At 39.0% G+C, this 24,499-nt stretch overlaps 3 protein-coding genes across 3 annotated transcripts in view; 2 read left to right on the top strand and 1 right to left on the bottom strand.

Annotated features, from left to right (window-relative positions):
- Positions 1-11,025: 11,025 nt before the first annotated feature.
- Positions 11,026-14,000, top strand: oxld1 (oxidoreductase-like domain containing 1). Its single transcript, XM_062442493.1, has 2 exons — positions 11,026-11,167; positions 12,012-14,000. Exons 1-2 carry the CDS (start codon positions 11,117-11,119, stop codon positions 12,399-12,401), a joined length of 441 nt encoding a protein of 146 aa, XP_062298477.1. The 5' UTR covers positions 11,026-11,116; the 3' UTR covers positions 12,402-14,000.
- A 5,195-nt stretch (positions 14,001-19,195) lies between these two features.
- On the top strand, positions 19,196-19,966 carry pde6gb (phosphodiesterase 6G, cGMP-specific, rod, gamma, paralog b). Its single transcript, XM_062442809.1, has 3 exons — positions 19,196-19,341; positions 19,427-19,467; positions 19,577-19,966. The coding sequence occupies exons 1-3, from the start codon at positions 19,196-19,198 to the stop codon at positions 19,651-19,653; spliced, it is 264 nt and encodes an 87-aa protein (XP_062298793.1). The 3' UTR covers positions 19,654-19,966.
- A 1,717-nt stretch (positions 19,967-21,683) lies between these two features.
- The window catches only part of LOC134003291 (NLR family CARD domain-containing protein 3-like), a 142,916-nt gene continuing 140,100 nt past the window's right edge, over positions 21,684-24,499 (bottom strand). The window contains exons 6-10 of the mRNA XM_062442436.1: positions 24,251-24,424; positions 23,878-24,051; positions 22,959-23,132; positions 22,534-22,580; positions 21,684-22,249 (exon numbers count right to left, since the gene is read on the bottom strand). Coding sequence (XP_062298420.1) covers positions 21,684-22,249; positions 22,534-22,580; positions 22,959-23,132; positions 23,878-24,051; positions 24,251-24,424 — 1,135 coding nt within the window. The remainder of the gene's footprint in view (positions 22,250-22,533; positions 22,581-22,958; positions 23,133-23,877; positions 24,052-24,250; positions 24,425-24,499) is intronic.

Here is a 24,499-nt window from a genome sequence, read left to right on the forward strand (position 1 = left end):
TCAATAGTGTGTTTTTTGTGGGCTTGACTGTAGTTCTTGCAGGATGCGCTGCTGTTTGGTTACAAGTTGTAGGTCCAGTGTGACGTGAGAAGAATAACAGCAGGCGCACAAATTCAATCATGTTCATCAACTCTTGCAAACAGATTTATCGATCCTGCCCCGCAGACATTAGACAGCTGAATTCATCAAGGTCATCAGAGGAGACAGAAATAATTGATTTGCTCCCCTCAATGCCAAATTGTCTTCGGTATCTCCCCGTTGGAGAGAGAAAACAAATACAGCGTTCTGTATTTAGACGGCTATATTCTCCAGCGCTGAAGGGGAAACTAAAAATATATCAATTAGATGTGGCGTCTCGGTATCCAGGTTCTCACCATCAAACCGTCTCCGCAGTGTGTCTGTTGGCTCAGCAGAGATCATCTGTGAGTCATCTCAGCTGTTAAAATGTCAACTGACAGGCCCCCCCCCCGCCCCAGGTCCAGGCCCATAACTCACAGCCTTTCAAAGACACAGTTTCACATAATAGAGCTGTCTGAGAGCAGATAGAAGAAAAAGATACTAGTGTAAAAATAGCTTTGTTTTTACATGATGTAGAAATGTAAAAAGGTGTTTGAATGCAACCACAACTCTTAAAATGTATGACAAATATGGTTTAAAATGTGATTAAAAACTAAAAAAAAAGTAATGTAACATATATAATCATCACATTACTGTGCTATCTATCACTTAATTGCTAACATATATAACTGAACCAACAATAATAGGGACGTAAGCATTATAAGGAGTTCAAAGAAATAGTTTAGCATTTTGGGAAATTTCTTTAGATGAGAAGATTAGCTTAGCTTAGCTTAGCATAAAGACTTGAAGCAAAGGGAAACAGCTACCTTCTAACGTATGTAAAAGGTCACTGATTAACATGGTGTATATTGTTTGTTGGTTTGATGGATACACAAGCAGAAATAAATAAATAAAGGTCAGCCAGGTGCATTGACTTCCCGGAGTCTGACAAGTAAACAATTGTTCATCAAGATACAGCAGACAAGGCCTCCAATAAACAAGATAAAACAGGCCATGCTAGCTGTTTACCCCTGCTTCCAGTCTTTATGCTAAGCTAGGCTAATCACCTCCTGATTCAAGCTCCATAAAGCACAGTGGTATCAAACTTCTCATCTCACTGTAGGAGAAAACTCAACAAAAGGTAATTAAGCTTATTTCTCAAAATGCTACTAAACGATTATTTTAATAGTGCAATTCAAGCTGTAATGGTAGTTGGTGTTATTATATTTATGATAGACTGTTTTTTCATACAAAAAGAAAAACAAATGGAGAAAAACTGAGTAGAAAGGATCTCTCTTCAAGGATATTAAAATGTGTTTTCTCAACAAAGTACTTAACAAGTCCACAAAAGTGCCAGTAATAGAATTACAAAATGCAAAACCACAGTAACACTATTAAGTCAACTAAAAGTGTAGTATAATATAAAGTATAACATTAAATAAACGTGCAGTAAACAGTGTAATATAAAAAGTTTCAGGCAAAGTGTAAATGTGTTTTGGGCTGTGATTCAGAGACGATGTCAAATAACTTCCTGGTGTTGCCAAGAGCTGCACAAAACCTCCTCTGTGCCGAAGAGACCTGGAAAGGAGTCCGACTACACAAACACACAAGATGCATTATCTTTTTTGAGGTTACAATTTTCTGATAAAATAACATTATACGATTTAATGACCAGCAAAGTATTTGATATTGTTTTATTTGAGCCATTTACAGGCACATTTTTACTCAAGTTATCACAATTACCAGCAGTTACTATTATTAGTTGTCGCCAACTCTTGTGTAATCTTTTGACATGGATCCATCGGACCGTACAAACACACAGATCTCGACTCCACCTCCCCCCCCTGCATGCTCATGTTTCATGTGTCTGTATTAAAGTGGCTCGGGCTGCTTGCTGCTGTGGTAACACTCGGCTGTGGTCAAGAAGCTGAAACCCTGATTTATAACCTATCCAACTGCTGCGGCCTGATAACCTCCAAGTCTCCTGAAGAGGTGAAACAGGGCTACATCACCAGGTCTATTTAAAGCTCAGCAGGCCCTATTATCACATGTGCTTTTATCACTTTCACATGATAGACGGAGCAACATAAATTCTACCAAAAAAAAACTACTACTGCTGCAGACCAAGATAAGACATGTGAGAAGATGAATGGAGTATGCAACAATAATGCTTTGTCTTTTTCACCTTTTATGTCCAGTGGAAGGATCTCTCCACTTGTCTGATAATGTCAAGTTACAATTCCTCCTCAATTTATTATGTTTAAAAAGGTAACGTGAAGTTTGCAGGGTCAAAAGAGGTCGGGTAGCTCTTTATTTTGGATGATCAGATTGCTACTGTATGAATTCCTTCTCTTGATGCCAAATGCTCCACACTGTCTGATGGAGCCATAGAAAATGCTGGAGTCTGTTATTCTTAAGACTAGACTAAACCTGTTGAAGCCCGTGTGTTGTTTGATATTACTATAGAGCGATGAGACCGTGTGTTGTTTGATATTACTATAGAGCGATGAGACCGTGTATCCAGGGGAATATGGAAGGCAGCACAGCTTCCTGGAACAGAAGCATCAGGAGACTGAGAGGAATCTTGCTGTGAGCTAATTGGTGCTATGGAGGCAGCTTCGCCATCCTGCTGATAGCGCAGGTATCTGGAGCAGTGAGCTGTGAGCTGTTTGTGTTTCACCAACTGATTGGACAAACACACACACACACAAACACAGTGTGCGATCGAGCCAGGACATAAATTGCAGTGAACTGTTAATGCGCTGCTGAACAACATGACATGAGAGAAAGCTGTAATGGATCCTTTAATAACCATAAATGCAGATTATCTCAGCACAGAGGACACAATGTACAGTAGAGGATGTTTACACAGTATGAAAGCCAGTGTCATTTATTATCAAGAGAGGCATTAACACCATTTACAGATATTGCATTGGAAAGGTAAATAACCAATTCAAACACACTCCATGGTTAATTTTAATGCATGTACAGTTTGCCAATAGCTGAGGACGTATTCACATCTTATGCTATGCTTGAGTATAAATTGCAGTACCACACTGTAAAAATATTAAACTACAAGTATTGCATTGAAAATGTTCTCAAGTTCATCTAAGTATGTATCGTCAAAATGTAGTCAAGTCTAAAAAGTAAAGAAAGTACTTACTGTGCACGGTAGCTACAGTACGTATATTATCACTGGAGTTACGAGATGATGATGAACATGATCTAAAAAGTAGCTTTTTGCAACTACATCTTGTAGTCGTCCTCAGCAGATGGCGGTTGCTCAGTTGTCATGGAAATAGCTGCGAAGTCATTATATGATCACTGGAAACCAGATTTGAATTCCTTCTGTGTGTTTCAAAACACACTTGTCTAATAAAGCTGATCGATTCTGATTTTAAGTATGGGTCTTTGGTCACAAGACAGCAGGTGGTCCTATTTGGAAAAACATTTTTCTTTAACACAATCATGACATTTCAGTCTTTCTGTCATGTGAAGTAATATATATAAATATAATCACAAATTCTCTCTTGTGATGCACATCTTGTTGAAACTATTTAATCATTCCAGACAGTAAACCAGTCTGTTGTTTATTAACAGCTTTACATCCTGCTGCTACTATACAGAGCAAGTGGACTGTGCCAAAGGTTTGAGTGATGAAGGTGTTAAGTGACTGAGGTGTTAACATCCAGGGCCATTGATTGGTCAGTGTGCCTTTACTCAACATGACAGAAACCCACTGTGCATGTGGGCCCCTTCATTTGCTGTTACTCAACCTTCATGTGACCCCGCCAACAAGATAAAGAATGATTTACCAGCAGCTTGACCTGAACTGTATTCAGGGTAAACTCGGAGTGAGGTGATTCACGAACAGTTTGGTTCCTAAATTTTCATAAACATCCAATGTTAACTAATGCAACATCATTTTGACTGTAGCTGGATTTACAGTTGTGTTGTAGGATGTTAATGAATAACTACAGAGCCTATGTTTAGTTGAACCTCCACAAAAACATAACACAGAAATACAGCTAAAGAATGCATTTCCCTTTTGAGGGTGCATTATCAAAATATTTTGACCTGAAGCAAGTCTCGTTGCCACTGTTAATTCCCTGAGCACATAATGTAGACTCAACAGTCCAATCACACACATCCTTTTATTAACAACTGCTTACACATACTTTAATATAAACGTGTGGCGCCTCCACAATGTGCCTCTTCTCACGCACAATGTCCAGTCACTTTGAGTCACTCAGTCCCACAAATAACATTTACAAGCATCCACCAAACAATAGCTGGTAGTTGGTGTGCCGTCTGTCTGTAGCGTGCAACAAGTCATGTGAGGTCCTCCACATTTAAAGAGAGAGTGTAATTAGCAAACGAGCACCAGCTGTGCCAATCAACTCACCTGGAACTGCTCTCATGAGCAATCTCCACACCTCTCTCTGCTGCAGCTGAACACCAACTACGCTCACCCCCGCAGAACCAATTATTCAATGATATAATTATGATCATTGGATTTGTTCATGGGTAAAAGCTTGATTTTTGATTTTAGTGAAACTTGCACTGCTGACATTACTGACTTCTTAGAGAACAAAGAGAAGCAGGAAGCTCTGCATGCAGCACCTTCCATATGTATAAAACCCTGTTCCACTGAAGTGTAAACTTCCCCACAAAAGAGATGCAGCGCTGTCTTAACTGTGTGAACATTTTGCCATCAAACAGTAGTAGCACTATTCTTGCAGGGACACAAATTAATTTCACAATGACATTTTCTGGTGAGATCATCTAAGTGAGCAGTGATTCCCAACAGTTTTAGCTCATAAACCATTTAAAACAGAGCAGTGTCTAATTGCAAACTTCTCATCACAGGTTGCATTTGCTTATGGTCCCGTTCAGACTGACTTGGGCCCTTTGTGAAAAAAGCAGCCCTCATCTCATTCATTTGAATGGGGAAGGGGGCATTGCATTGATGACTGGAGGTGCCAAAACAACACAGGGTCGCCTGCCAAAACACTTGAGCTTGGTTCACATGACATCATCCGGCAAGGTGCTGTGTTTCTGCTGTTTAGTTTGCAATCGTTGGAAGAAAAGATAAAATACTTTCCATTGCAATAACTTTCCAGAGGTGTAAAATCTTGAGTTTTTTTGTTGTAGTGTTTGATAAACCTAAAACCCATTCGTCTGTAGCTGGATTTACTTGATTATATTTCTCAAGTACCCAAACAACATGCCCCCTTGCATTGTTTTAACATGGGGACTGATTTCTGAATGCAGCCCATCAGTGATTTATATGTATTTTTATAGACAAATTAAACAATAATCCACATGATAAATACTGTTAAAGCAAAGTTTGAAGAAACAACATAATTTAGTAATGCACACATATCATAATTATAATATTTCTGTTATTATATAATTATAATCTATCTATCTATCTATCTATCTATCTATCTATCTATCTATCTATCTATCTATCTATCTATCTATCTATCTATCTATCTATCTATCTATCTATCTATCTATCTATCTATCTATCTATCTATCTATCTATCTATCTGGTCCTAACTAGCTTGGTATCTATCTATGCAGAGTTGTTATTCTTTTATTCTGATGTTTATTTAATTATGTAATGTCAGTCTATTTTGTTTATTGTCTTAGTTAACTCCATCCAGTCTCCTGTTTCAGCCTCTTTACACATACGCAAACATGTTCCAGCCAATTCTGACAAGTTACCATTTGAGGTGTGTCATTGACCTGTCATTTTGGAGCAGTGGCACAGCGGCCGTATGCTCGGGGTAAATGAACAGTGTGGTCTTTGTGCACTTGGAACAAAGCTGGTGCTGTGAGTTGGCTAGGAAGACCTTGAGGAAGGACACCTGAGCACCACAACACCTCCCCGCTACCGTTGTAACACAGGCTGTCGGACTCTGTGCTCATCCTCGCACATCCACAAATAGAAAACACACTTCGTTATCAGAAACACAGCATTTCAGTAAAGTCTGAGGTGTCATATGAAGAGAACAGAAAAAACCTTGTTGGCATTTTTCTCTGTTTTGGAGGAATTGAGGGAAGCTGTTTGCTCAGACTGTTGACACAGCTGTAGCTAGAAAATACTTCCTAATTCAGGCACCGCTACCATATCAGAGGTACATTATAGTTCAGACAACCCAACTCTGCACAGCTGTCCACTAAACACTCCAACAGGGAAAATCTTGACCTTTGTCTCTGATTTCAGATCAGAAACTACACATTTGATTTTTAGCACGTACCACTCTTATTTTATAATGATGCATTTCTAAAATTCCTTTTTTTAATCTTTGTTTGTGTTGCATTCCAGGAAAATCTTTCTACAGGTTGTTAAACATACTGCCCAAGCTTTTGTGCTTTTGTGCATGCAGGGTTTCACCAGGATTATCAGTGAGGAAGCGTATCCATGAACTGTGTGTGTGTGTGTGTGTGTGTGTGTGTGTGTGTGTGTGTGTGTGTGTGTGTGTGTGTGTGTGTGTGTGTGTGTGTGTGTGTGTGTGTGTGTGTGTGTGTGTGTGTGTGTGTGTGTGTGTGTGTGGAGGACTGTATTGGAATATTACCAAAATTACCAAAATACCCTAATCTTGCTGCTGATATTAAGTTTGAAAGCAGTATGAATTTGAAATGAGCAAAAATCACCTTCTTTATAAATGCAACATTATTTTTACGCAGATGTCTGCAACTTATCTTTACGAGGCCTTCAAGAATTCCCTGAGAAACCATGGGAGTCACTTTGGGAACCAGTGGGTCATGTGAAACATTTCAAAACCATAAAACTGCATCAAAAATAGCCTCCTCCCCTTCTGCGTCTTTTCTTTAAGTATTTGTCATGTGCCCGACTTAATCTGCGTTTGCCTCAATCTGCAAGGAAAACGGGCCCCTCAGGAAATGCCTGCCGGAGGTAAAGCAGGGTCCAGGATTTCCAAGGGAAAAGGTGTTGAGAGAAACTTAATCCAGCAGTGGGGCTCAAGGGGTGGGGGGGGGTTGGCTGTTTGTGAGGAGAGGCTAGTGGCAGTCTTGGAGAAAATGGACCCCTCAGCCTCCTCAGCGATCACATACCTGACATACTTAAGACACTCTGAGCTGACCTGCACAAGCTGACACTGAACACTCTGAGATCATTTAACTATGAGCTATATTAAATCACGATGTAGGTGAAAGTAGTAAATCTTGTCTGTGATTGCGTCAGTGTCAAACTTCTGTAGTGCAACTTGTTATATCCTGTACACATACAACAATTATTGGAGGAAGTATTAACATCCTTTAGTTACGTAGCAATATCACAGTGTAAAAGCATAAGTCTTGCATTGAAAACTTAAAAAAGTACTCCGCAGATTGATCATTGCACTCCTATATCAGACTCACAATGGATGAAAAAAAAGCTTCAAAATCAGCACCTACATTACCCAAAATGACTGCAGACAGCTTTTGGGTGTGTCATACTAGTAGTAGCTAATGTAACCTGGAGCTGAGAGATGAATGGGAAGCCAGGTAACCTTAACTCATAATCCTTAACTGATGCTGACTCCAGTGACATCGCTTGAGGCAATTTATCAGATTTCACACAATAGCATCCTCTGGAACCACAAACAATGTTATACTACTTTTCACACACATGTTGGGGTGTTTAATCAGTGGCGTTCCCATTTTAATTTAACTAATTAAATGTTTATGTGTAATTTGAACTCAGATTTCCAAAAAATATCCCCTGACTCTGCAGTTGTTCTCAGCTCTTCAGAGCATTTTAGCATTTTTCTGCTCATTGTTTTGCAGCCTGCAACTTTACCGCTTTTAGTTTTATCTGAACACTCTCACCCACGTCATTCCCAGCCACAGCTGGTGGCAATTTAAAGTAAAAAAAACACAAAAAAACCCCTGATAAACCCACTGTACGCTACCTGCTCAGCACCAAATGGCAGACAGACAAAGATAGCGACTATTTGGTGAACAAAGTGGAGTATTTAGCAGCTAAAGAGCCAGATGTTTTTTTCTCAGGAGTTGGTAGAGAGCAGGAACAGAGCTATAAGAGAGTGAAGATTGGACTTGTAGTCATCAGGTGGTCAGGAAAAGGGTAATTATTAGCTAACACATCACCATATCAACTTTATGTGGTAATATGTAAATGTTGCATTTACAGCCTGTTGCACTGCTCCAATGTTATATTTCTACTCTATATTAACAGTGGATTAAACGAGTACGTTTAATGTGAAAGGCATCACTCGTAGTGGCAAACCTACAAAGACTCTGTGGTTGCCCTCAGTTCAACAGAAAGATTCACTGTCTTTCAGCTCTGTTCTGGTTTTACTGCAACTTAACTGTCTCTTTATCTATCTAGTTATGTATAATTGCTATCGAAAACAAAAAAACAGATACACTGGTATATAATGTAATGCTACGGTCTGCACACTTAGTCACATCACAGTTGATCTGATATGAGATATGTCACTCTAAACACTATAATCAGCTGGTCATTTGAGTTCAACAGGGCTGAACCATCCATACAGCTTTATAACATTATGATGTCGCTCTATTTAGGATGTAATGTGAACTAGCAGACACACCTCATGATAACAAAACCCTCCGTGGAATGGACTTTATTGTGATAATGATTAACCCACTGGATAATAGATTGAATGTCTGAATCATTGTTCATATTAAAATGGATATCTGTGTACATTCAACTATCTGTGCACACAAATACCTTCTATAGTCTGTTTGCCATCCAAATATTCTTACAGAAGAATATCAGCAGCCTTTTAAGTGCGGTTAGCTTCATGTGTTTGAATAAAGGTCTGAGTTTCGATGAAGCGTGACTGTGACTGTGGGAGAGCCTCTCCTTGGAATAAAGTCATATTGTGATCCAGGCCTCTGGTGAGATAACATGCCCCACCACACACCTGGTATCTCATGCCAGGCCCAGCAGCTGCTGTGTTTCCACACCAGGTTACCATGGATGTGGATTGCAAACACTGAGGTCTGTGGGGACCTCAGTCTCAAACTGCTTGTCCTCCTTACTAAAAACACACACACATCTCCTCATGCTTCAGTGAATGGGTCAAATAAGTGGGAGGATATGGTAGGCATGGTGTTAAACCACAGTCACACAAAGAAACTATCAAAAGAGGGTTTACTTTCACTCATGACCATAAAAGAGCTGTTTCACTGACCAAATCTGCTTTGCTGTGATTGTAATGCTCTTTGAGCGCTGTGAAACACATTCAAAAGAAGTCAGTGAATGTACCTCGAGGGAAATGTTTTAACATTTTAATAAAGGTTTCTTCTTACATTATGTAATCTAAATATGACTCCAGCTACCTTACAGGTGTACAGTATGAGACACTGGGAGATCAATTTCTACCAGACGTGGGACAAAGCCATTGTTTTGAAAGTTACTGGTTAAAGGTTGTGTTTCAGGGCTCTAAGAACTATACTTATACCTGAATCTCTGAATTTAACACATTTTCAATTAAAAAATTAACAGTATCTTAACAATAATGTACTGATGGACCCACATGCCTGCCTGAGTGTGTATTTCCTGTGGCACAGTTACAATAGTATGTAGTTTGCGAGCCAAATGTTTTGCATGTTTCCATCCTCTTTTTTTTCACCTCACCTCACGCAACATTCAATGTTATAATCCGAGGTACCATCTTTTGTTTTGTCTGCTGGTGGGCAAAAAAATGACCTTTCCTTCCTGCTCATGCAGTGTGACTGGCTGCTGCAGTATAATTTTTATATGTTTTTATGTTTGGGCCTAAAAGGAAATATCAAGCCTTTCCAGGTCAAAGGGGGAAGTGAAGTTGAAGTGTTTTGGTGTTTTTTGATTTTGGTCACATTGTATAAAGTCATCTGATTTGTGACTCGAGTCCAGGTGATGAGTTCAGTGTGACTCAAAGCCACACCTCTGTCCTTTAGTACTTCTGATCATGGTATCACTAACAGACAAGATGAAAACATGGCAACTAACAGGAGATAAGACAAATATTTGCGAGAAAAAAGGACATACTGTATCATAGCCTTTTTCTCATAGTCAGACAAGAAAACATTAAACAAAAATGTGTGAGAGCACAACAAAAAAGCCCAGAATCTCACTTGTAAACATGTAATTAGTAAGTCACATCAAAGTGCTGATCTTTGCAGCTGAACAGAAATTGTGTTGCTCAGTCTTAGCAACAGAAATTACACTGACTAGGCACATGCAGTCACTCAGCTGTAAATAGTATAAGTCAGAGCAATTAGCTGGGCTTGTAAAGTGACACATCATCAACTACATGAAAACACGATAATAATAATAAGAGATCTCCAGGCAGGGAGTTCCACAGCTGAGGGCGACATGTTGAGATATAGGAACCATCAGTAGGGCCTTGCTGGAGGATCTCAGGCAGCTGTCAGACTCAAAAGGAGTTAGCAATACACAAATATAGGCAGGAGTCTGACCATTCATTTACTGCTTTAAAAACAAGCAGTGAAATCTTAAAATCAATTGTAAAACCCACAGGTAACCAGTGAAGGGCAGCAAGGATTGTTGTAATGTGGTCATTAGTACCTCTTAAAAGCCTGAATGCAATACATTGTAATGTATTAGGACATTTATATAGACATATGCAAATATACTATTATAAAAATATAAATAAAAGTTAATAATATAAAGAGGTGTGTCTCTGTTTCTCTCTGTATTACCTCATTGAACCTTTTTATTGAATCTTTACATGTTAAATACTGACACCTGCTGGACAGAGGCTGTAAGTGCAACCTGTCCGCTTTAGTCCCGCCCACAAGCTGTTCTACACTTCCATTGGTTAAAATACAGAACGGTCACTGTTGATTGTTCACGTTATATCCTCTTGGCCAATCAGCGCCTTTGTTTACAGCCCCAAACCAAGGTCGCAGTTCAGGAGAATATGAAGTGATGTAACTTCATAGCAAGCTGTGGATTTTACCCCTGGAGGGAGAAATTGTCTTTGTCAACTGGCAAATCTCGAGAAAAATGAATTATTTAGACACTTAATTAAGCTTACAGTTTGTGCCGACGATGCTGTATTCGTGTGTTTGTGCGCTGAGGTCGTCAACGTCCTTAAAAAAGGTTGGTAGCTTAGCTATCTTTAGTTTAGCTGCTAAAATAAGAAACGTGGATTAATTTGATGTGACCTTTAGTTTATTCACTTGTGTTGGTTTATTCAGAAGGAAATGCACACAAGGGATCGTGTTACAGTAGAAAGCGTCGATGGTGTGTTTAATTACCTTTCTGGGACTGAGCTACATGTAGTTAGATACCACTGAGATTAGAAAAGTTAGCTTGAGGCCAGAGAAGAAATCACATCCTTCCAACTACATTAACGCACAAACTGTAAATGTTTTGACTTTATTAAGTATCAGAGCATCATAACTTTTAGCTTAGAGTCATTATTGTTTCTAAACCCCAATCTGTGCCTCTGTTTACTAACCATGTGCTGTTTATAATCCTAAAACTACGGCTGCCACTAAGTGTTATTTTCATTATTAGTTTGTCTGTCGATTATTTTCTCTATTAATCGATTTAGTGTCATAAAAACCCAAAGATATTAAGTTTATTGTCACAGAGATTTAAAGAAACCAGAAAATATTCAACACTTGTCATTTTTTCTTCTATTTGTACAAATACAAGTAAATACGCTGTAGGTGGATATACTATTTAATAGTTATCATTGTTTTCTGGTTACACCGTTTGACATTTTCAGGAGCATTCAGTCTCACTTTTGGATTAAAATAATGGGGTAGTTGTAATTTTAAATGACATAAAACCACTAAAAAATACAAAATGTACACTTTAACAAACCTGATGCTGCTTTTAAGACCATTTTTAAAGATATGTTTGAGTTGCTCATCTTGCCAACCCTTATTTGTCACTGACCCAAATATAACCACCACATCATTCTTCTGTTTTTCAGCTGTGCATCCTCTCCCTGCTGCACATGAGGAGACATCATGGCCCTCAGCAGTTGTGGAGTAGAAGTCTGCACAGCGGGACAGTTCGCAGCCTGTCTTCTGGACCACAGTCTCCTTCTCCTCCCACATTAACAGACTCTTCTGAATGCACCGACACGCAGCCCACTCAGAGCACCTCTGCTTGGTCCCCTGAGGAGGGCCCACCACCCGCTCCCACACACTGCTGCATGAGCGGCTGTCATAACTGCGTGTGGATTGAACACGCAGAGCAGCTGTTGGCGTACTACCACGACGGAGGCGACCGCGCGCTCGCCGCTATCGAGGAGAATGTCCTTGATGAGAACCTTAAAACCTATCTGAAGATGGAGATTAGACTCATGAAGAAGACGTGACTGATACATTGATGTGAAATAAGTGTTAATGAGTGTTTTTATGAAAGAAACGTTCACCGACTCAGTTTAAAGGTGCATGTAAGATTTGGCAGAATTAAAATCAACAAGTATCAACAGAATATGAAGAAATGATAGTTTTGATGTTATGTTAAAGACGTCTATGTATTGTGTTGCACTGATATCCGAAGTTAGCACACTTAGGCTATCCCCAGACTGTCCTGTTTCATAATATCACTTTATACCTCAAGAGGTCGAATCACTGTAGCGTCCAAACTGCCCTTAGTCTAACATGAGAGGAGGACAAAGTAGTAGTGGTGGCAGCCCTGAGCCACCTCAGCAGCAACAGTATGTTTGAGCCAGGCTTAAAGCTGCTAAAAGTTTCACTCTCTGACAGGTAATATGTCACTTTATTAAGTTTTAATATCTTTAAGGTGAGAAAATAACCATTTAGATTCCCAATGTATGGTCAGTTTAAACAATGACTATATGGAAAATGTACTTTGATAAATGTCGGAGATGCTTCTGCTGCAACCACTGGCCAGGCCAGCTGATCATCTCAGCTATATTTTGTGATGCTGCCCCTCATTTGTTAAAAGCAGGTGGCCAAATCTTACTTATTGCACTTGTTGAGCACTTTTAAATAAGGCACTCCTCCTTATCCATTTCATCTCCACATGTTCACACTGTTCATGTCTACAGAACATTTCAGCAACATCTGATAGAAAAAAAAAGTTTAAAAAAATCACCACATTCCCAAATTTTCAGTATTTAATGTTGTGAGTAAAATGATTGAAACGACTTACAGTACATTGTGTGAAACTGATTATCCTTTCAGTTTCAGCCCAACCTGTTACACCTCAGAAATGCTTGAATTGTTGTAGAGCTGCAATGATTAATTTCACTGCTGATTAACCTTCTGACATTATGGGCCGATTATTTCCCAGACAAGGATTACACTTTTTCTTAATGGATATTTTCACATGCAGTCCAGGACTAGTCTTAATCTCTGTCTGAGAAACTGGAACATAGTCTATGAAATCTCAAAATGTAGTTAAAAAAGTGCTCATTTCAGTTCTCCAGAGGCCGATGTGAACTCTTCAGATGTCTCTTTGTGTTTAACTAACTGTCAAAAACTCAGATATTCAGTTTAAAATGATGCTGAAACAGAGAGAAGTAGCAAATCCTCACATTTAATGAGCTAAACCCACCTTCTTTTGCATTTTTGCTTGAAGAATGACTGAAAATATTTATCATTAAAGTAGCTGTTGGTCAATTTCCTTTCAACCAACTAATTGATCATTGACTAATCATTGCAGCTCTACATTATAGTGTCAGATTGATCATTGCTTCAGTTTTCATGGTGTGTTGGTTGATTTTGTGTGCATGATTTTATTCTTACAGAGAAGTTGCATCAGTTGTCACTATAAGATAATTACTTCTTTCAACTCTGATTTATATTCATTGTTGATTCATTGTCACTTTCTTTTAGTCGCAAAGGCGATTTTCACATTTTGTTTTTTATAAATCAGTTTGTTTGAAGCTTGAATTGAAGTGGTTAAAGTATATTTTCATGTCTTTACTTTTACTTGCTTTATTGTATTTAAAGAGTTTATTTAAATTGTGTAGTTAAATTTTATTTTTAAGAGCTGTTTGTTAAATAAATGTTGTCTCGTATGACACAAACAAAACTGTGTTTATCTCTTTTTGTTGGCATCTTCACAGCGTAAGTTGGAGCCAGTAGAGAGCGCCAGAGTAACACAAAACTGTCTCACTCTCATGAAGATAAAATATGTCTGATCCTCTTAATGAGTTTATTTCATCGTCATCGTGTGTTTATCCAGCACATCAGAGCAGCTCCTTTACAGGGCTGATTGAAGTGTTTCTACTATAATAATCATTTTTAAGCACAACACTTGAATTTCAGCACATTCAAAAAGTGTACAGGTAAGTTGAGGGGGTGATGTATGTAAAGTGCATAAAAATATCACAAATAACTAAATATTTAAATGTAAACACAAATAATATAAGTAAACAAGTCCAATATGAACTCTGTAAATGTCAATTTTGACATTTTAAATGTGCAAAATTGAAATGTCGTTATTTTAAGATGTAACACAGACAAGAAACCTGATGTGTCATGTCAGTTCTGTCATGGTAGCGTGACGTCTTTCAGTCAGCTGAGTGTCTGCTGCCTGGATGTCTCACAGGTCCAGTTTCTGAGGAGACAATGACCCTGATCTCCATGACTGAGTCAGCATCAGTCTGGTAACAGTGATGCAGTGTAAAGGCTGATTTAAGTCCTGCAGACACACAGCATACAGAGTTATTCTTTGACCTGGGCTATACAGGGCATAACACATGAAGGGTTTCACTTATCTTATACAGCGCAGCGGACCTGCTCACCGTGACGTGATGGAAAAAATAATCAAGACAGATTACTGCTGATTTAACCATTTCAGTACTGTATATGTCACTTTGCATCATGACAGGCTGCAAAGAATGAAAACTCCTGCTTATCACAAGTCAAATGCAGAAATTGGGTTGATTCGGATTGTCAGGCGAATGACATGATTAAAATGTGCAACTCTTAACTTAAAGTCCCCCTATTTAGCATTCATAATCAGTATATAAACAGTTAATACATGTTTCATAATTAAGTTGTAAGGACATATAAGTGTTAATGTATTCGTCAACAGCCATAACTCCTCCTGTGAGCAAATATTAAATTGATAGTTAATCCAATTGGCTAATCATTTCAGCTTTGAAATCCTCTGTAAAAATGTACAGCGCCATGACAACCAGGTAATATCTGCTAATGAAGATCGTGTGATATGAGAAAGCCCCATGAACAGCTGCTAAATGGACCTGGTGTTGACAACAAGAATTACCTTCTGAACTTCAACTGTAATGATGGCGTCAGATTTTACAGATAAAGGACAATATACTCATCATGATGAGCATTACTGGCCTGTAACACAACCTTCTCTCTGTTAAAAACAAAAATAAAACTTTCTCAGATCATCAACAATGCAAGAAATATTACACTTTCTAGACTTCACCATAAGACCTCAGACACACTTCAAGACAAGTTCCCATCGCCTCTTTTTCCTGATTCTGAACATATTTGTATAAACTCTTCTTTGGCTGAAATCCCTCAATTGTTCACTTGTTCACTTTTCCATTCATAACAGACACTCAGTGGTGAGCAGTAAACTGAGATTTGCTGATCATCATCAATGTGCACCATCACTGAAAGCTGTACACTAACAAAACCATCATTTTCACACCTATAACACCTTCTGGCATTGGAGAAAGTAGTGTACCTGCCTATATATTGTGGAAATTATATATATATATATATACATTGGTGTACAGTTATATGATGCACTGTATAGTAAGTAAGTAGTCTCTTGCATACCGGGACGAGGTGGAGCAGTTGTCAGTGTGGTGCACAAAAAATAACATGGCACTGAACACTACCAAGACAAAGGAGCTGGTCATAGACTACAGGAGAAATAAAACGGACACTCCGCCCCTGTTCATCGGCAGGGACTGTGTGGAGAGGGTCACAGACTTCCGGTTTCTGGGAGTTCACATGGAGGATGACCTGACCTGGAGCATCAACACCACTGCTATTATTAAGAAGGCACAGCAGAGATTGTACTTCCTGAGAGTACTCAGGAATAACCAACTCTCACAAAAACTGCTTGTGTCCTTTTATTGTAGCTCCATTGAGAGCATTTTGACCTACTGCATGTGTGTGTGGTTCTCCAGCTGCAAAGCTGCAGAGAGGATTGCGCTCCAGAGGGTCATCACCACAGCCCAGAAGATTATCGGCTGCCCTCTCCCCTCCCTGAAAGATCTGTACAGTTCCCACTGTTTCAGGAAAGCTCGCCATATTATCAGAGACTCATCTCACCCAGGACACTCGCTGTTTGAGCTGCTGCCCTCAGGCAAACGCTACAGGACATTGAGAGTACGCACTAATAGATTCCAAAACAGCTTTTATGCTAAAGCCATTAATGCACTAAACTGCATTAAATAATGGCAATTATTTATTTATTTTTTGTTTCTGCACTTAAAGACAGCATCTCAATTTCGTTGTGCTTTGTACAATGACAATAAAGACTTTCTATTCTATTCTATTCTATTCTATAATAATTTATAACAAATTAGAGATGTGGAGTGTGAAATACATAGCATTTACCATGCAAAGGTGATCTAAGGAGATACATTCTCAAGTTGCATCATGGGAATTGTAGGATCCAAAGATTTTGGAGATCTAAAATTCATTTTAATGCTGTCTTTGCTACAGAAATTCTGACAATTGTAATTTTAATGTCGCTTGCAACTAGAAACTAAGAAGCTAAGTCAATGAAGTGCCCGTTTAGGAAGTCCTGATTAACAGTATGGTGATTTATTTCTGTTGCAGTAATGTGTCCAGGATGAAGAATACTCTCACTGCAGGAAATTACACTGAAACATTAACAATACATTAAGGTGATTGAATGGACATTTGCAGGGTGGTGAGTTGAGGTTTTACCTGAAGCAGATGGTGATTGTGTAACAAAGAAGGAGTGGTAGGAGGCCTTTCTGGAAGCTTCCTGCTCCAATCTTAATCTGCATCAACATATATTACACACTGTATAATCTGATGTATCCTATTATCTCAGATCATTGGTTTGATTAGCACTGTTTGGTATTTTCTTGAACTTTCTGATCTTTCTGTTTTGGGCTTGTGGCCTAAATTATAATAAAGGTGTTTATTACTACAACTGTTGCTGGAGATTTGAGGTGTTTCACTTTCTGGACTTTTCATGCACTTTGGAAGTAAGTGAAGTTGTGCCAGAAACCTCTACCCTGCTTTTTTTTTTTTTTTTTTTTTTTTTTTTTAACTTTCTGAAGACATACAGCACAATAAGTCTGCTAATGTCATGCTTTAGATACTTCAACAAGATCATGGCAAACAACTCAAATCTTTCATTTCATTGCAAATATAGATATACATGAGTTTCATCCATAATACAAATAAGATTGAGTTTGCTCCTCCTTACACACTCACCCTCTTTGACCCAAATTTAAACATGTGTACTGTTGACAACAGGGAGGCGGTGCGCTGGTAATCTTCTGCGGGGCTCAGCATATAAGAGGGACCCTAAGCCCCGACTGGCCCTCACAGCAATCCTAGCATAGAACTCCATTCATCTCCTCGTCTGGCTGTTCTTCACCTAAGCAGCCGGTGAGTAGCGCACCGATAGACATCACCACCACAAACAGCGTTATTATTGAGATATTAGAGATTTAATGTAGTGTTAGAAACCGCTGTGACAGCTTTGAGATGATTGATGTGACTACTTTGGAGCTGCATGGTAGTCAGTGCATCTTATGGATGTTACATGTATTGAACTTTGGAGTTATTTTACTTTGACTGAAAATGATGGAAGAGGAAAAAATGTGTCGAAGAGGTGAAGATAAAAATTGTGCCACCATTTTTTTTTTTTTGTCATTTTAATACTACTGCTACTACTGTCACTATAACCTCCATCAGGCTTCAAACAATAGTGTAGTGATGACAGGCTGGGACACTTGTAGACCTACAACATGATGGATCTGTTGATATGATGCTTAGAGTGACTACGGTGCAAATATCCTTCAGTGGTTTTGAGATTAGTTTGACATTAGGTAAAATATTCAAAAATGGTGAAGTTAGCAGAAGACAATTTTGTTCCTTTGTACATTTGTGTAAAGGTTTATCAGTCAGCTGTTAGGTTTACTTCATGATTAGGGCTGTTATTATTTCAATTTGTATCATACTTCAATGTCATTTTTGAGTTTTGGTGTAGATATCAACAACTTATTATCTATATAATCACAAGCAGTGGTACAACAGAGTACACATACTGTATACGTTGATATCTTAAAGGGTTGATGTTGAATACTCATCTTTATGAATGTTATGTTGATGCTTTAGGATGATGCAAATATGAAATATAGAGCTTTTTAACATATTTTAATAAGTGAATAAAAGGTCGCAGCAGCTTTAAACAGGTGAAATGGTTGATTGTTGACAACAAATACATATGTCGACATCTTTCTGAGTTACATTTTAATATATGTAACTTGATATAAAACTACCGTACACTCCACACATACATAATCTTTTGCGTGGATTAACTTTGTTGGTTGTTATAGATTATTATTTACATTTATACCAAATATCAAACCACTAAAACCACATTATTAGATAAGACTTGATGAGGACTGCCATTGTCATCAGGGGCACGGTGACCGGATTGATCCTTTAGAAGTTTAGACCCTCAGTGCAACCTCAGCATATCTGCGTCGCTGTCCTTGTTCTAACAGGATTAGATGCGGACGGTCGACTTGAAACAGAGAGAGAGAGTGATGCTTATTAACTTGAGCCAGGGATTATGGGAAATTGGGTCATCCTTGCAGAACATGGTACACAGGTAGTCCATCTCAGACATTCAATTACTGTGAAATATGAGCGTAAATCCTGGCTGGGACTCGTCAGATCAGTAAGAGGATTAATGCCTTTAATGTCAGACAGAGGTGACAGAGGCTGCATGCTATCTGTTGCATATAATTAACAGTGTAATAAAGCATCTTCCGTAATAGTTTAGTGTCTAAACAGGTAAAAATGGCTCTTTTTTTAAGTGATATCTTGGTCTTTTGTGGCATCGCCTGACTTTTTCGCTCTCATTTCCAAAATGAACAGATATCATCACGACGACTATACACTTCAAAGAAGACAGGTAACATAACTACTCGAAATGAATCTTGAGGTCCCCAAAACTGGGTCCAAGTCAGCCACCTGTGTCACCGGAGGCCCCCGCACCCCACGCAAGGGACCCCTCAAGTTCAAGCAGAGGCAGACCCGTCAGTTCAAGAGCAAGCCTCCCAAGAAGGGAATCCAGGGGTATGTGTCGAGAGATGCACAATTTATCATCAGATTTGTATAAATTATAAGAAGATATGGTGTGTAATCATCTTTTTGTTTGCAGATTTGGTGATGATATCCCTGGAATGGAGGGCTTAGGCACTGGTGAGATACATGATCTGTTTAAAATGCACAGTATATCTGTTGCTGTTACTTTCAGAGGCCTGATCAACATCACATCTTTGTCTTTTCTCCTTGTTTTTTTTTTTTACAGACATCACCGTCATTTGCCCATGGGAGGCATTTAATCACCTGGAGCTGAATGAGCTGGCCAAGTATGGTATCATCTGAGCCTTCCCTGCAATGTCCCTGCAATCTCCTGAGGATAACAGGCCATGGCCACGCACTTCAAATCATCTGCCTCAGGATCCGACTCGTAGATTTAAACGGAACTACTCTGAACCAACACCTACAACAAACTGTAACGAACACAAAAAATGGAAAAAAAGAAAAAAGATCTACAAAAAAAAACAACAACAACTTTCTGTCCTCTTATACTAGAGTCTTCTTCTTCTTCTTCTGATTCTGCTGCTCACACACACACAACCTCTGCTCACGTTTAGCATCTGTTGATTTGATCTTCACTAGATCTGCACTGCATCCTCTTCTCTTCTCCTCTACTCTCGCTCTTGCTCTCTTCTCAGACGCATTCCTACTTTCCTTTCACTCTTCTATCCTTCTCACGGACAACACACGAAACTTACGACGCAAGCGAGGCAGCCTCAAAATTGAGTTTAAGTGACAAACCCGTGAAGTGGGTGGGTTCCCATTTCATGTGTTTTCGGCATCTCTTTTCGTCACCTTTTAGAGGCTTTTTCCATCAACGCTGAATCTATAAAATAAAAAACCTGAATTCTGTAGAGACTGGACACCAGTTTGTCATTGCTGAGCGTAAACTTTAATATATATCCCTCCTTTCACTCTGTTATGACCTTACCTTTAACTGCACCCATCTCCATCAGGATATACGTTTTCAGGGATAATTTCAGTTCAGTTTGAGCTTTTATGGTAAAAAAGAATAATTTAAACATCTGCCCAAATTGACTTAACCAAGGAGGTACAGTATCTTCCATCATTGTGTAGCATCGTTGTGCTAACACTAGCTTGACATCTCTTCTCATTTGTATGTCTTGTACAATTATAATAATAATGTTTATGAAAACATGTATTTTATATTTGAATGTTTATTCAACACACTGTCACACTGTTCCCTGAGTGTTTTATTTGTGTTTTTAAGCTCATCATCTTAGCTCTCATTTGTTGATTTGTTGAATGAGTTTTCCTTTTTTTCTTCCTCGTTGTCCTGCCATCATCCATTCATCCGTCCATTCAGTGTTTCTCATTTCATCATCATCATCATCATCGTCATCGTCATTTATCCTCCATTCTTTCATTCATGTTTAGACAGTGAAGTGTTAACCTCCACAATTAAACTTGTACCAGTGTGTTGTACGTATAAGATCAATGATTCATACCATGAGTTGCATTTAGATTTGCATTATAATTTCTATTATCTTGGCTTTATCTTTTTGCACTGATGATATTTAGCTGATCTTCCCAATGAATGATTGCACTGTTAGTGAAAGACAGCAGCAGAGAGACGAGGGGGATGGATGTACACGTACATATCTGAAGTGATGTGTAATGGAGCTTTGTCCTCTCTACAGGACGAGGAATAAAAATAAAGCATAAAGAGAGGAAAATAAATACTGTGTTTTATTTATTCTCATTAAAATTGTGCTTCTGATGGCATTAAATAATCTCATTTAAGAAGGTGGAACCAGAAAAATTTTGGCATAATTGCTCTTTTTTTTTTTACTAAAACAAAATGAAAACAGTTGCCAATTCATTTTCTGACAATTAGGCAAATTGTTACATCTCTAATCTATGTAAGATGGTTTAATATTTTTGACACATCAAGAAATTACAGTAGCCTTACAGAAAATAGAAACTATAATAATTACAAATAAATTGCCATGTGCACATTATAAATCATATTAGAACTTTTTCGGATTAATTGCAACTCTATAAATGCAGTTTCATTCAGCTTCTTTTAACAGCGAGTAACCAATCAGTGAATGTGAAATGTATGTGCTCTGAATAACAGAAGTATTGATAAATATATTAAGATAAATGGCTAATTCTACTTCACTGTGACTGACAGTTTAAAGGTGTTGTTATATTTAAACATGAATACATGGCTGGACGCTGCTCATTCATTATTGACAGTAACAACAAATCAAAATGAAACAGCTCTGCTTCACAGTGCAAGGCATGTGGTGTAAAGTTTGGGTCTCTCGACACAGCAGAGACTCTCTCTCCTACACAGAACACAGTGACACTGATGAATCGGGCCAGAACCACAGCTGAAACCCAAATGCAGCGTACAGAGGTTGACTGAATGTGGTGTTGAAGGTGTGGAGGTGGATCAGTGTGCCAGAGGAGACTCTGTAGAAGGACAGAATACCAGCGGGATAGTCCACATACACTGCTACTGTGTTAGAGGCAGAGGAGGGGGAGAGGGAAGAGGAGGATGTGGAGGAGGAGATGGGTGTTATTCTGTTATTGTGGCAAACATAGTATCCAACCTGAGAGCAGCTCAGACTCCAGGACTGATCATTCCTTCCAAACAAGCAGTCAGCTCTGTCTCCTTTCCTTCTGATTCCTCCGTAGCTCACTGATACATTAACCACTCCTCTCCAGCTGACCTCCCAGTAACAGCGATCAGTCAGAGCATTTCTACACAGCAGCTGAGGATAGTAGTCAAATCTGTCTGGGTGAAGAGGATATAACTGATCCTCCTCCATATGTGTCACCTTCCTGTTGTTGTCAGACACTTTGAGGAATCCATTTGTTGTGTTTGAGTCCAGTTCCAGTTCACAGGCATCTGATGTACAGAAGAAATACACAGCCTGTTAAATTTTTGTTTCCAGAAAACCACAAACCATAATTCACAATTCAACAAACCAATTGTATTCCTTGTGTGCAAATGCATCATTACTACATACTTATATGGTTAATGTTGACATTATGACCAATGTCTTACAGGGATAGTCATTGGTAGTGTCTATAATGTGAATTCCTGGAAATGTAATGTTCATCTGTAATTTTCTGGAGTGGTAATTTACATAACTGAGATAACTTGTTTGTAACTATGTATAAAACACTCACACTTCCTCAGACCAGGTGTCAGTCTGTGCAGTCCACCATGGTCCACCCTGGAGGAAGAGACATAGTCACATTCATCTTCATACACCTTAACTCATATACACCATTAAACATGAACCAGGGTTCTTCAGTTAATAATAACTGCAATAATAATATGGATAAATATAATGATAACTTTATTTATATAGCAAATTTCATACACAAAATGCAGCTAAAAATGCTTTACATTTGAAGCAATAAAACACAAGAACAAACATGTACAGCAAGTAAATTCAACAGCATAGATGAAAATACATTAGGAAGCAAGTTTAAAGCATGAAACACAAGATAAGAAATAGGTTAATTAAAACATTTGATTAATAAAGTTAGTCAGAATGTCTGTCCACCTCTCTGTCCATACCTGAGAATGTTTATCAATCTGTTATTACCTGAGTGTGTCCAGTCTCCAGTGTGGGTCCTTCAGTCCAGCAGATAGCAACCTCTCTCCTGAGTCTCCTGGATGATTGTAGCTCACGTCCAGTTCTCTCAGTTGAGAGGGATTGGAGCTCAGAGCTGAGGCCAGAGAAACACAGCCTTCCTCTGTGATCAGACATCCTGACAAACTAAATACACAAACACACACACACAAACCTTGGTAAACTTGATAAAATATCAGCATTTATGGCTGTCAGAGTGCACTCCCTGACTTAAACCAGCGGGGTAAGGTCTTTAGTTTTTTCACTTTAGCAGTTGGTCTTGGTCTACTCGTGTATGTAGAGAGCCAGTTAACCCAAACTAAATTTGCCAAATGACCCTTCAGAAACACCTGAACACTGACCAGAGAGTTGCCAGTCTGCAGTGTGATCTCTCCAGTCCAGCCGACAACAGCTTCACTCCTGAATCCTGCAGGTTGTTGTTACTCAGGTCCAGCTCTATCAGACAAGAGGACTCGGAGCTGAGAACTGAGAACAGAGCTGCACAACTTCTCTCTGAGAGGTCACAGCCATTCAGCCTGAAGAAGAATTCACAAGAAGTCAATTCATTCAAATTAGAGCTCAGAAGTTCATCTTTTTGAACAGCTGGTGGACACTAACCTGAGAGTTGCTAGTCTGCTGTGTGGTCTCTCTAGTACAGCAGACAGAAATGTTACTCCTGAATCCTGCAGGTTGTTGTTACTCAGGTCCAGCTCTCTCAGCTTAGAGGACTGGCAGCTGAGAACTGAGGCCAGAGCTTCAAGACTTCTCAGTGATAGCTTACAACCTCGCAGCCTGAGGAGGATCTTTAGTCAGTCAATTCATAGATTGGATATAGAGTATAAAGTAAATAAAAACCTGCTGTAAAAGCTTTTACAGACATATGAGTACTGACCTGAGAGTTTCCAGTCTGCAGTTTGGACACTCCAATCGAGCAGACAGCAGCCTCACTCCTGAATCCTGCAGGTTGTTGTTACTCAGGTCCAGCTCTCTCAGACTAGAAGACTGAGAGCTGAGAACTGAGCACAAAGCTGCACAACTTTTCTCTGAAAGGTTACAGCCACTCAGCCTGAGGAGACAATAATGAACAAGATAGGGACAGGGGCACATAGAAGGAACAGAGATCTCAATATATGTTTGAAAAATCAAACAAACATTCAGTAATATCAGTCACACAATATCAAGACATCAGTGAGCTTTTCTGTAGCTAGAGTTAATAGTTTTTACATTTCTCAATTCATTAAATACAAACTATACCGTGATCTCACCTGAGAATTTCCAGTGTACAGTTGGGACTTTCCAGTCCAGCAGATAGCCGCTGCACTCCTGAATCCTGCACATTGTTGTTACTCAGGTCCAGCTCTCTCAGACAAGAGGACTGAGAGCTGAGGACTGAGGATAGGGCTTTACAGCTTCTCTCTGAGAGGTCACAGCTAGCAAGCCTAATTATTGATGAAAACAGTTTGATAATGTTTATTTTCCAAAAAGCTAAATTAATACATTCATATGTATAGAGT

The sequence above is a fragment of the Scomber scombrus genome, chromosome 21, assembly GCF_963691925.1.
Source record: "Scomber scombrus chromosome 21, fScoSco1.1, whole genome shotgun sequence".
Lineage (NCBI taxonomy): Eukaryota > Metazoa > Chordata > Actinopteri > Scombriformes > Scombridae > Scomber > Scomber scombrus.

What these genes read in the sequence shown, in the direction of transcription:
- oxld1 (XM_062442493.1), top strand. Translation starts at nt 11,117, where the DNA reads ATGCTGTATTCGTGTGTTTGTGCGCTGAGGTCGTCAACGTCCTTAAAA. An exon ending in CGTCAACGTCCTTAAAAAAG is followed by an intron (nt 11,168 to 12,011) that starts GTTGGTAGCTTA and finishes TCTGTTTTTCAG; the next exon opens with CTGTGCATCCTCTCCCTGCT.
- pde6gb (XM_062442809.1), top strand. Translation starts at nt 19,196, where the DNA reads ATGAATCTTGAGGTCCCCAAAACTGGGTCCAAGTCAGCCACCTGTGTC. An exon ending in CCCAAGAAGGGAATCCAGGG is followed by an intron (nt 19,342 to 19,426) that starts GTATGTGTCGAG and finishes TTTTGTTTGCAG; the next exon opens with ATTTGGTGATGATATCCCTG. An exon ending in AATGGAGGGCTTAGGCACTG is followed by an intron (nt 19,468 to 19,576) that starts GTGAGATACATG and finishes TTTTTTTTACAG; the next exon opens with ACATCACCGTCATTTGCCCA.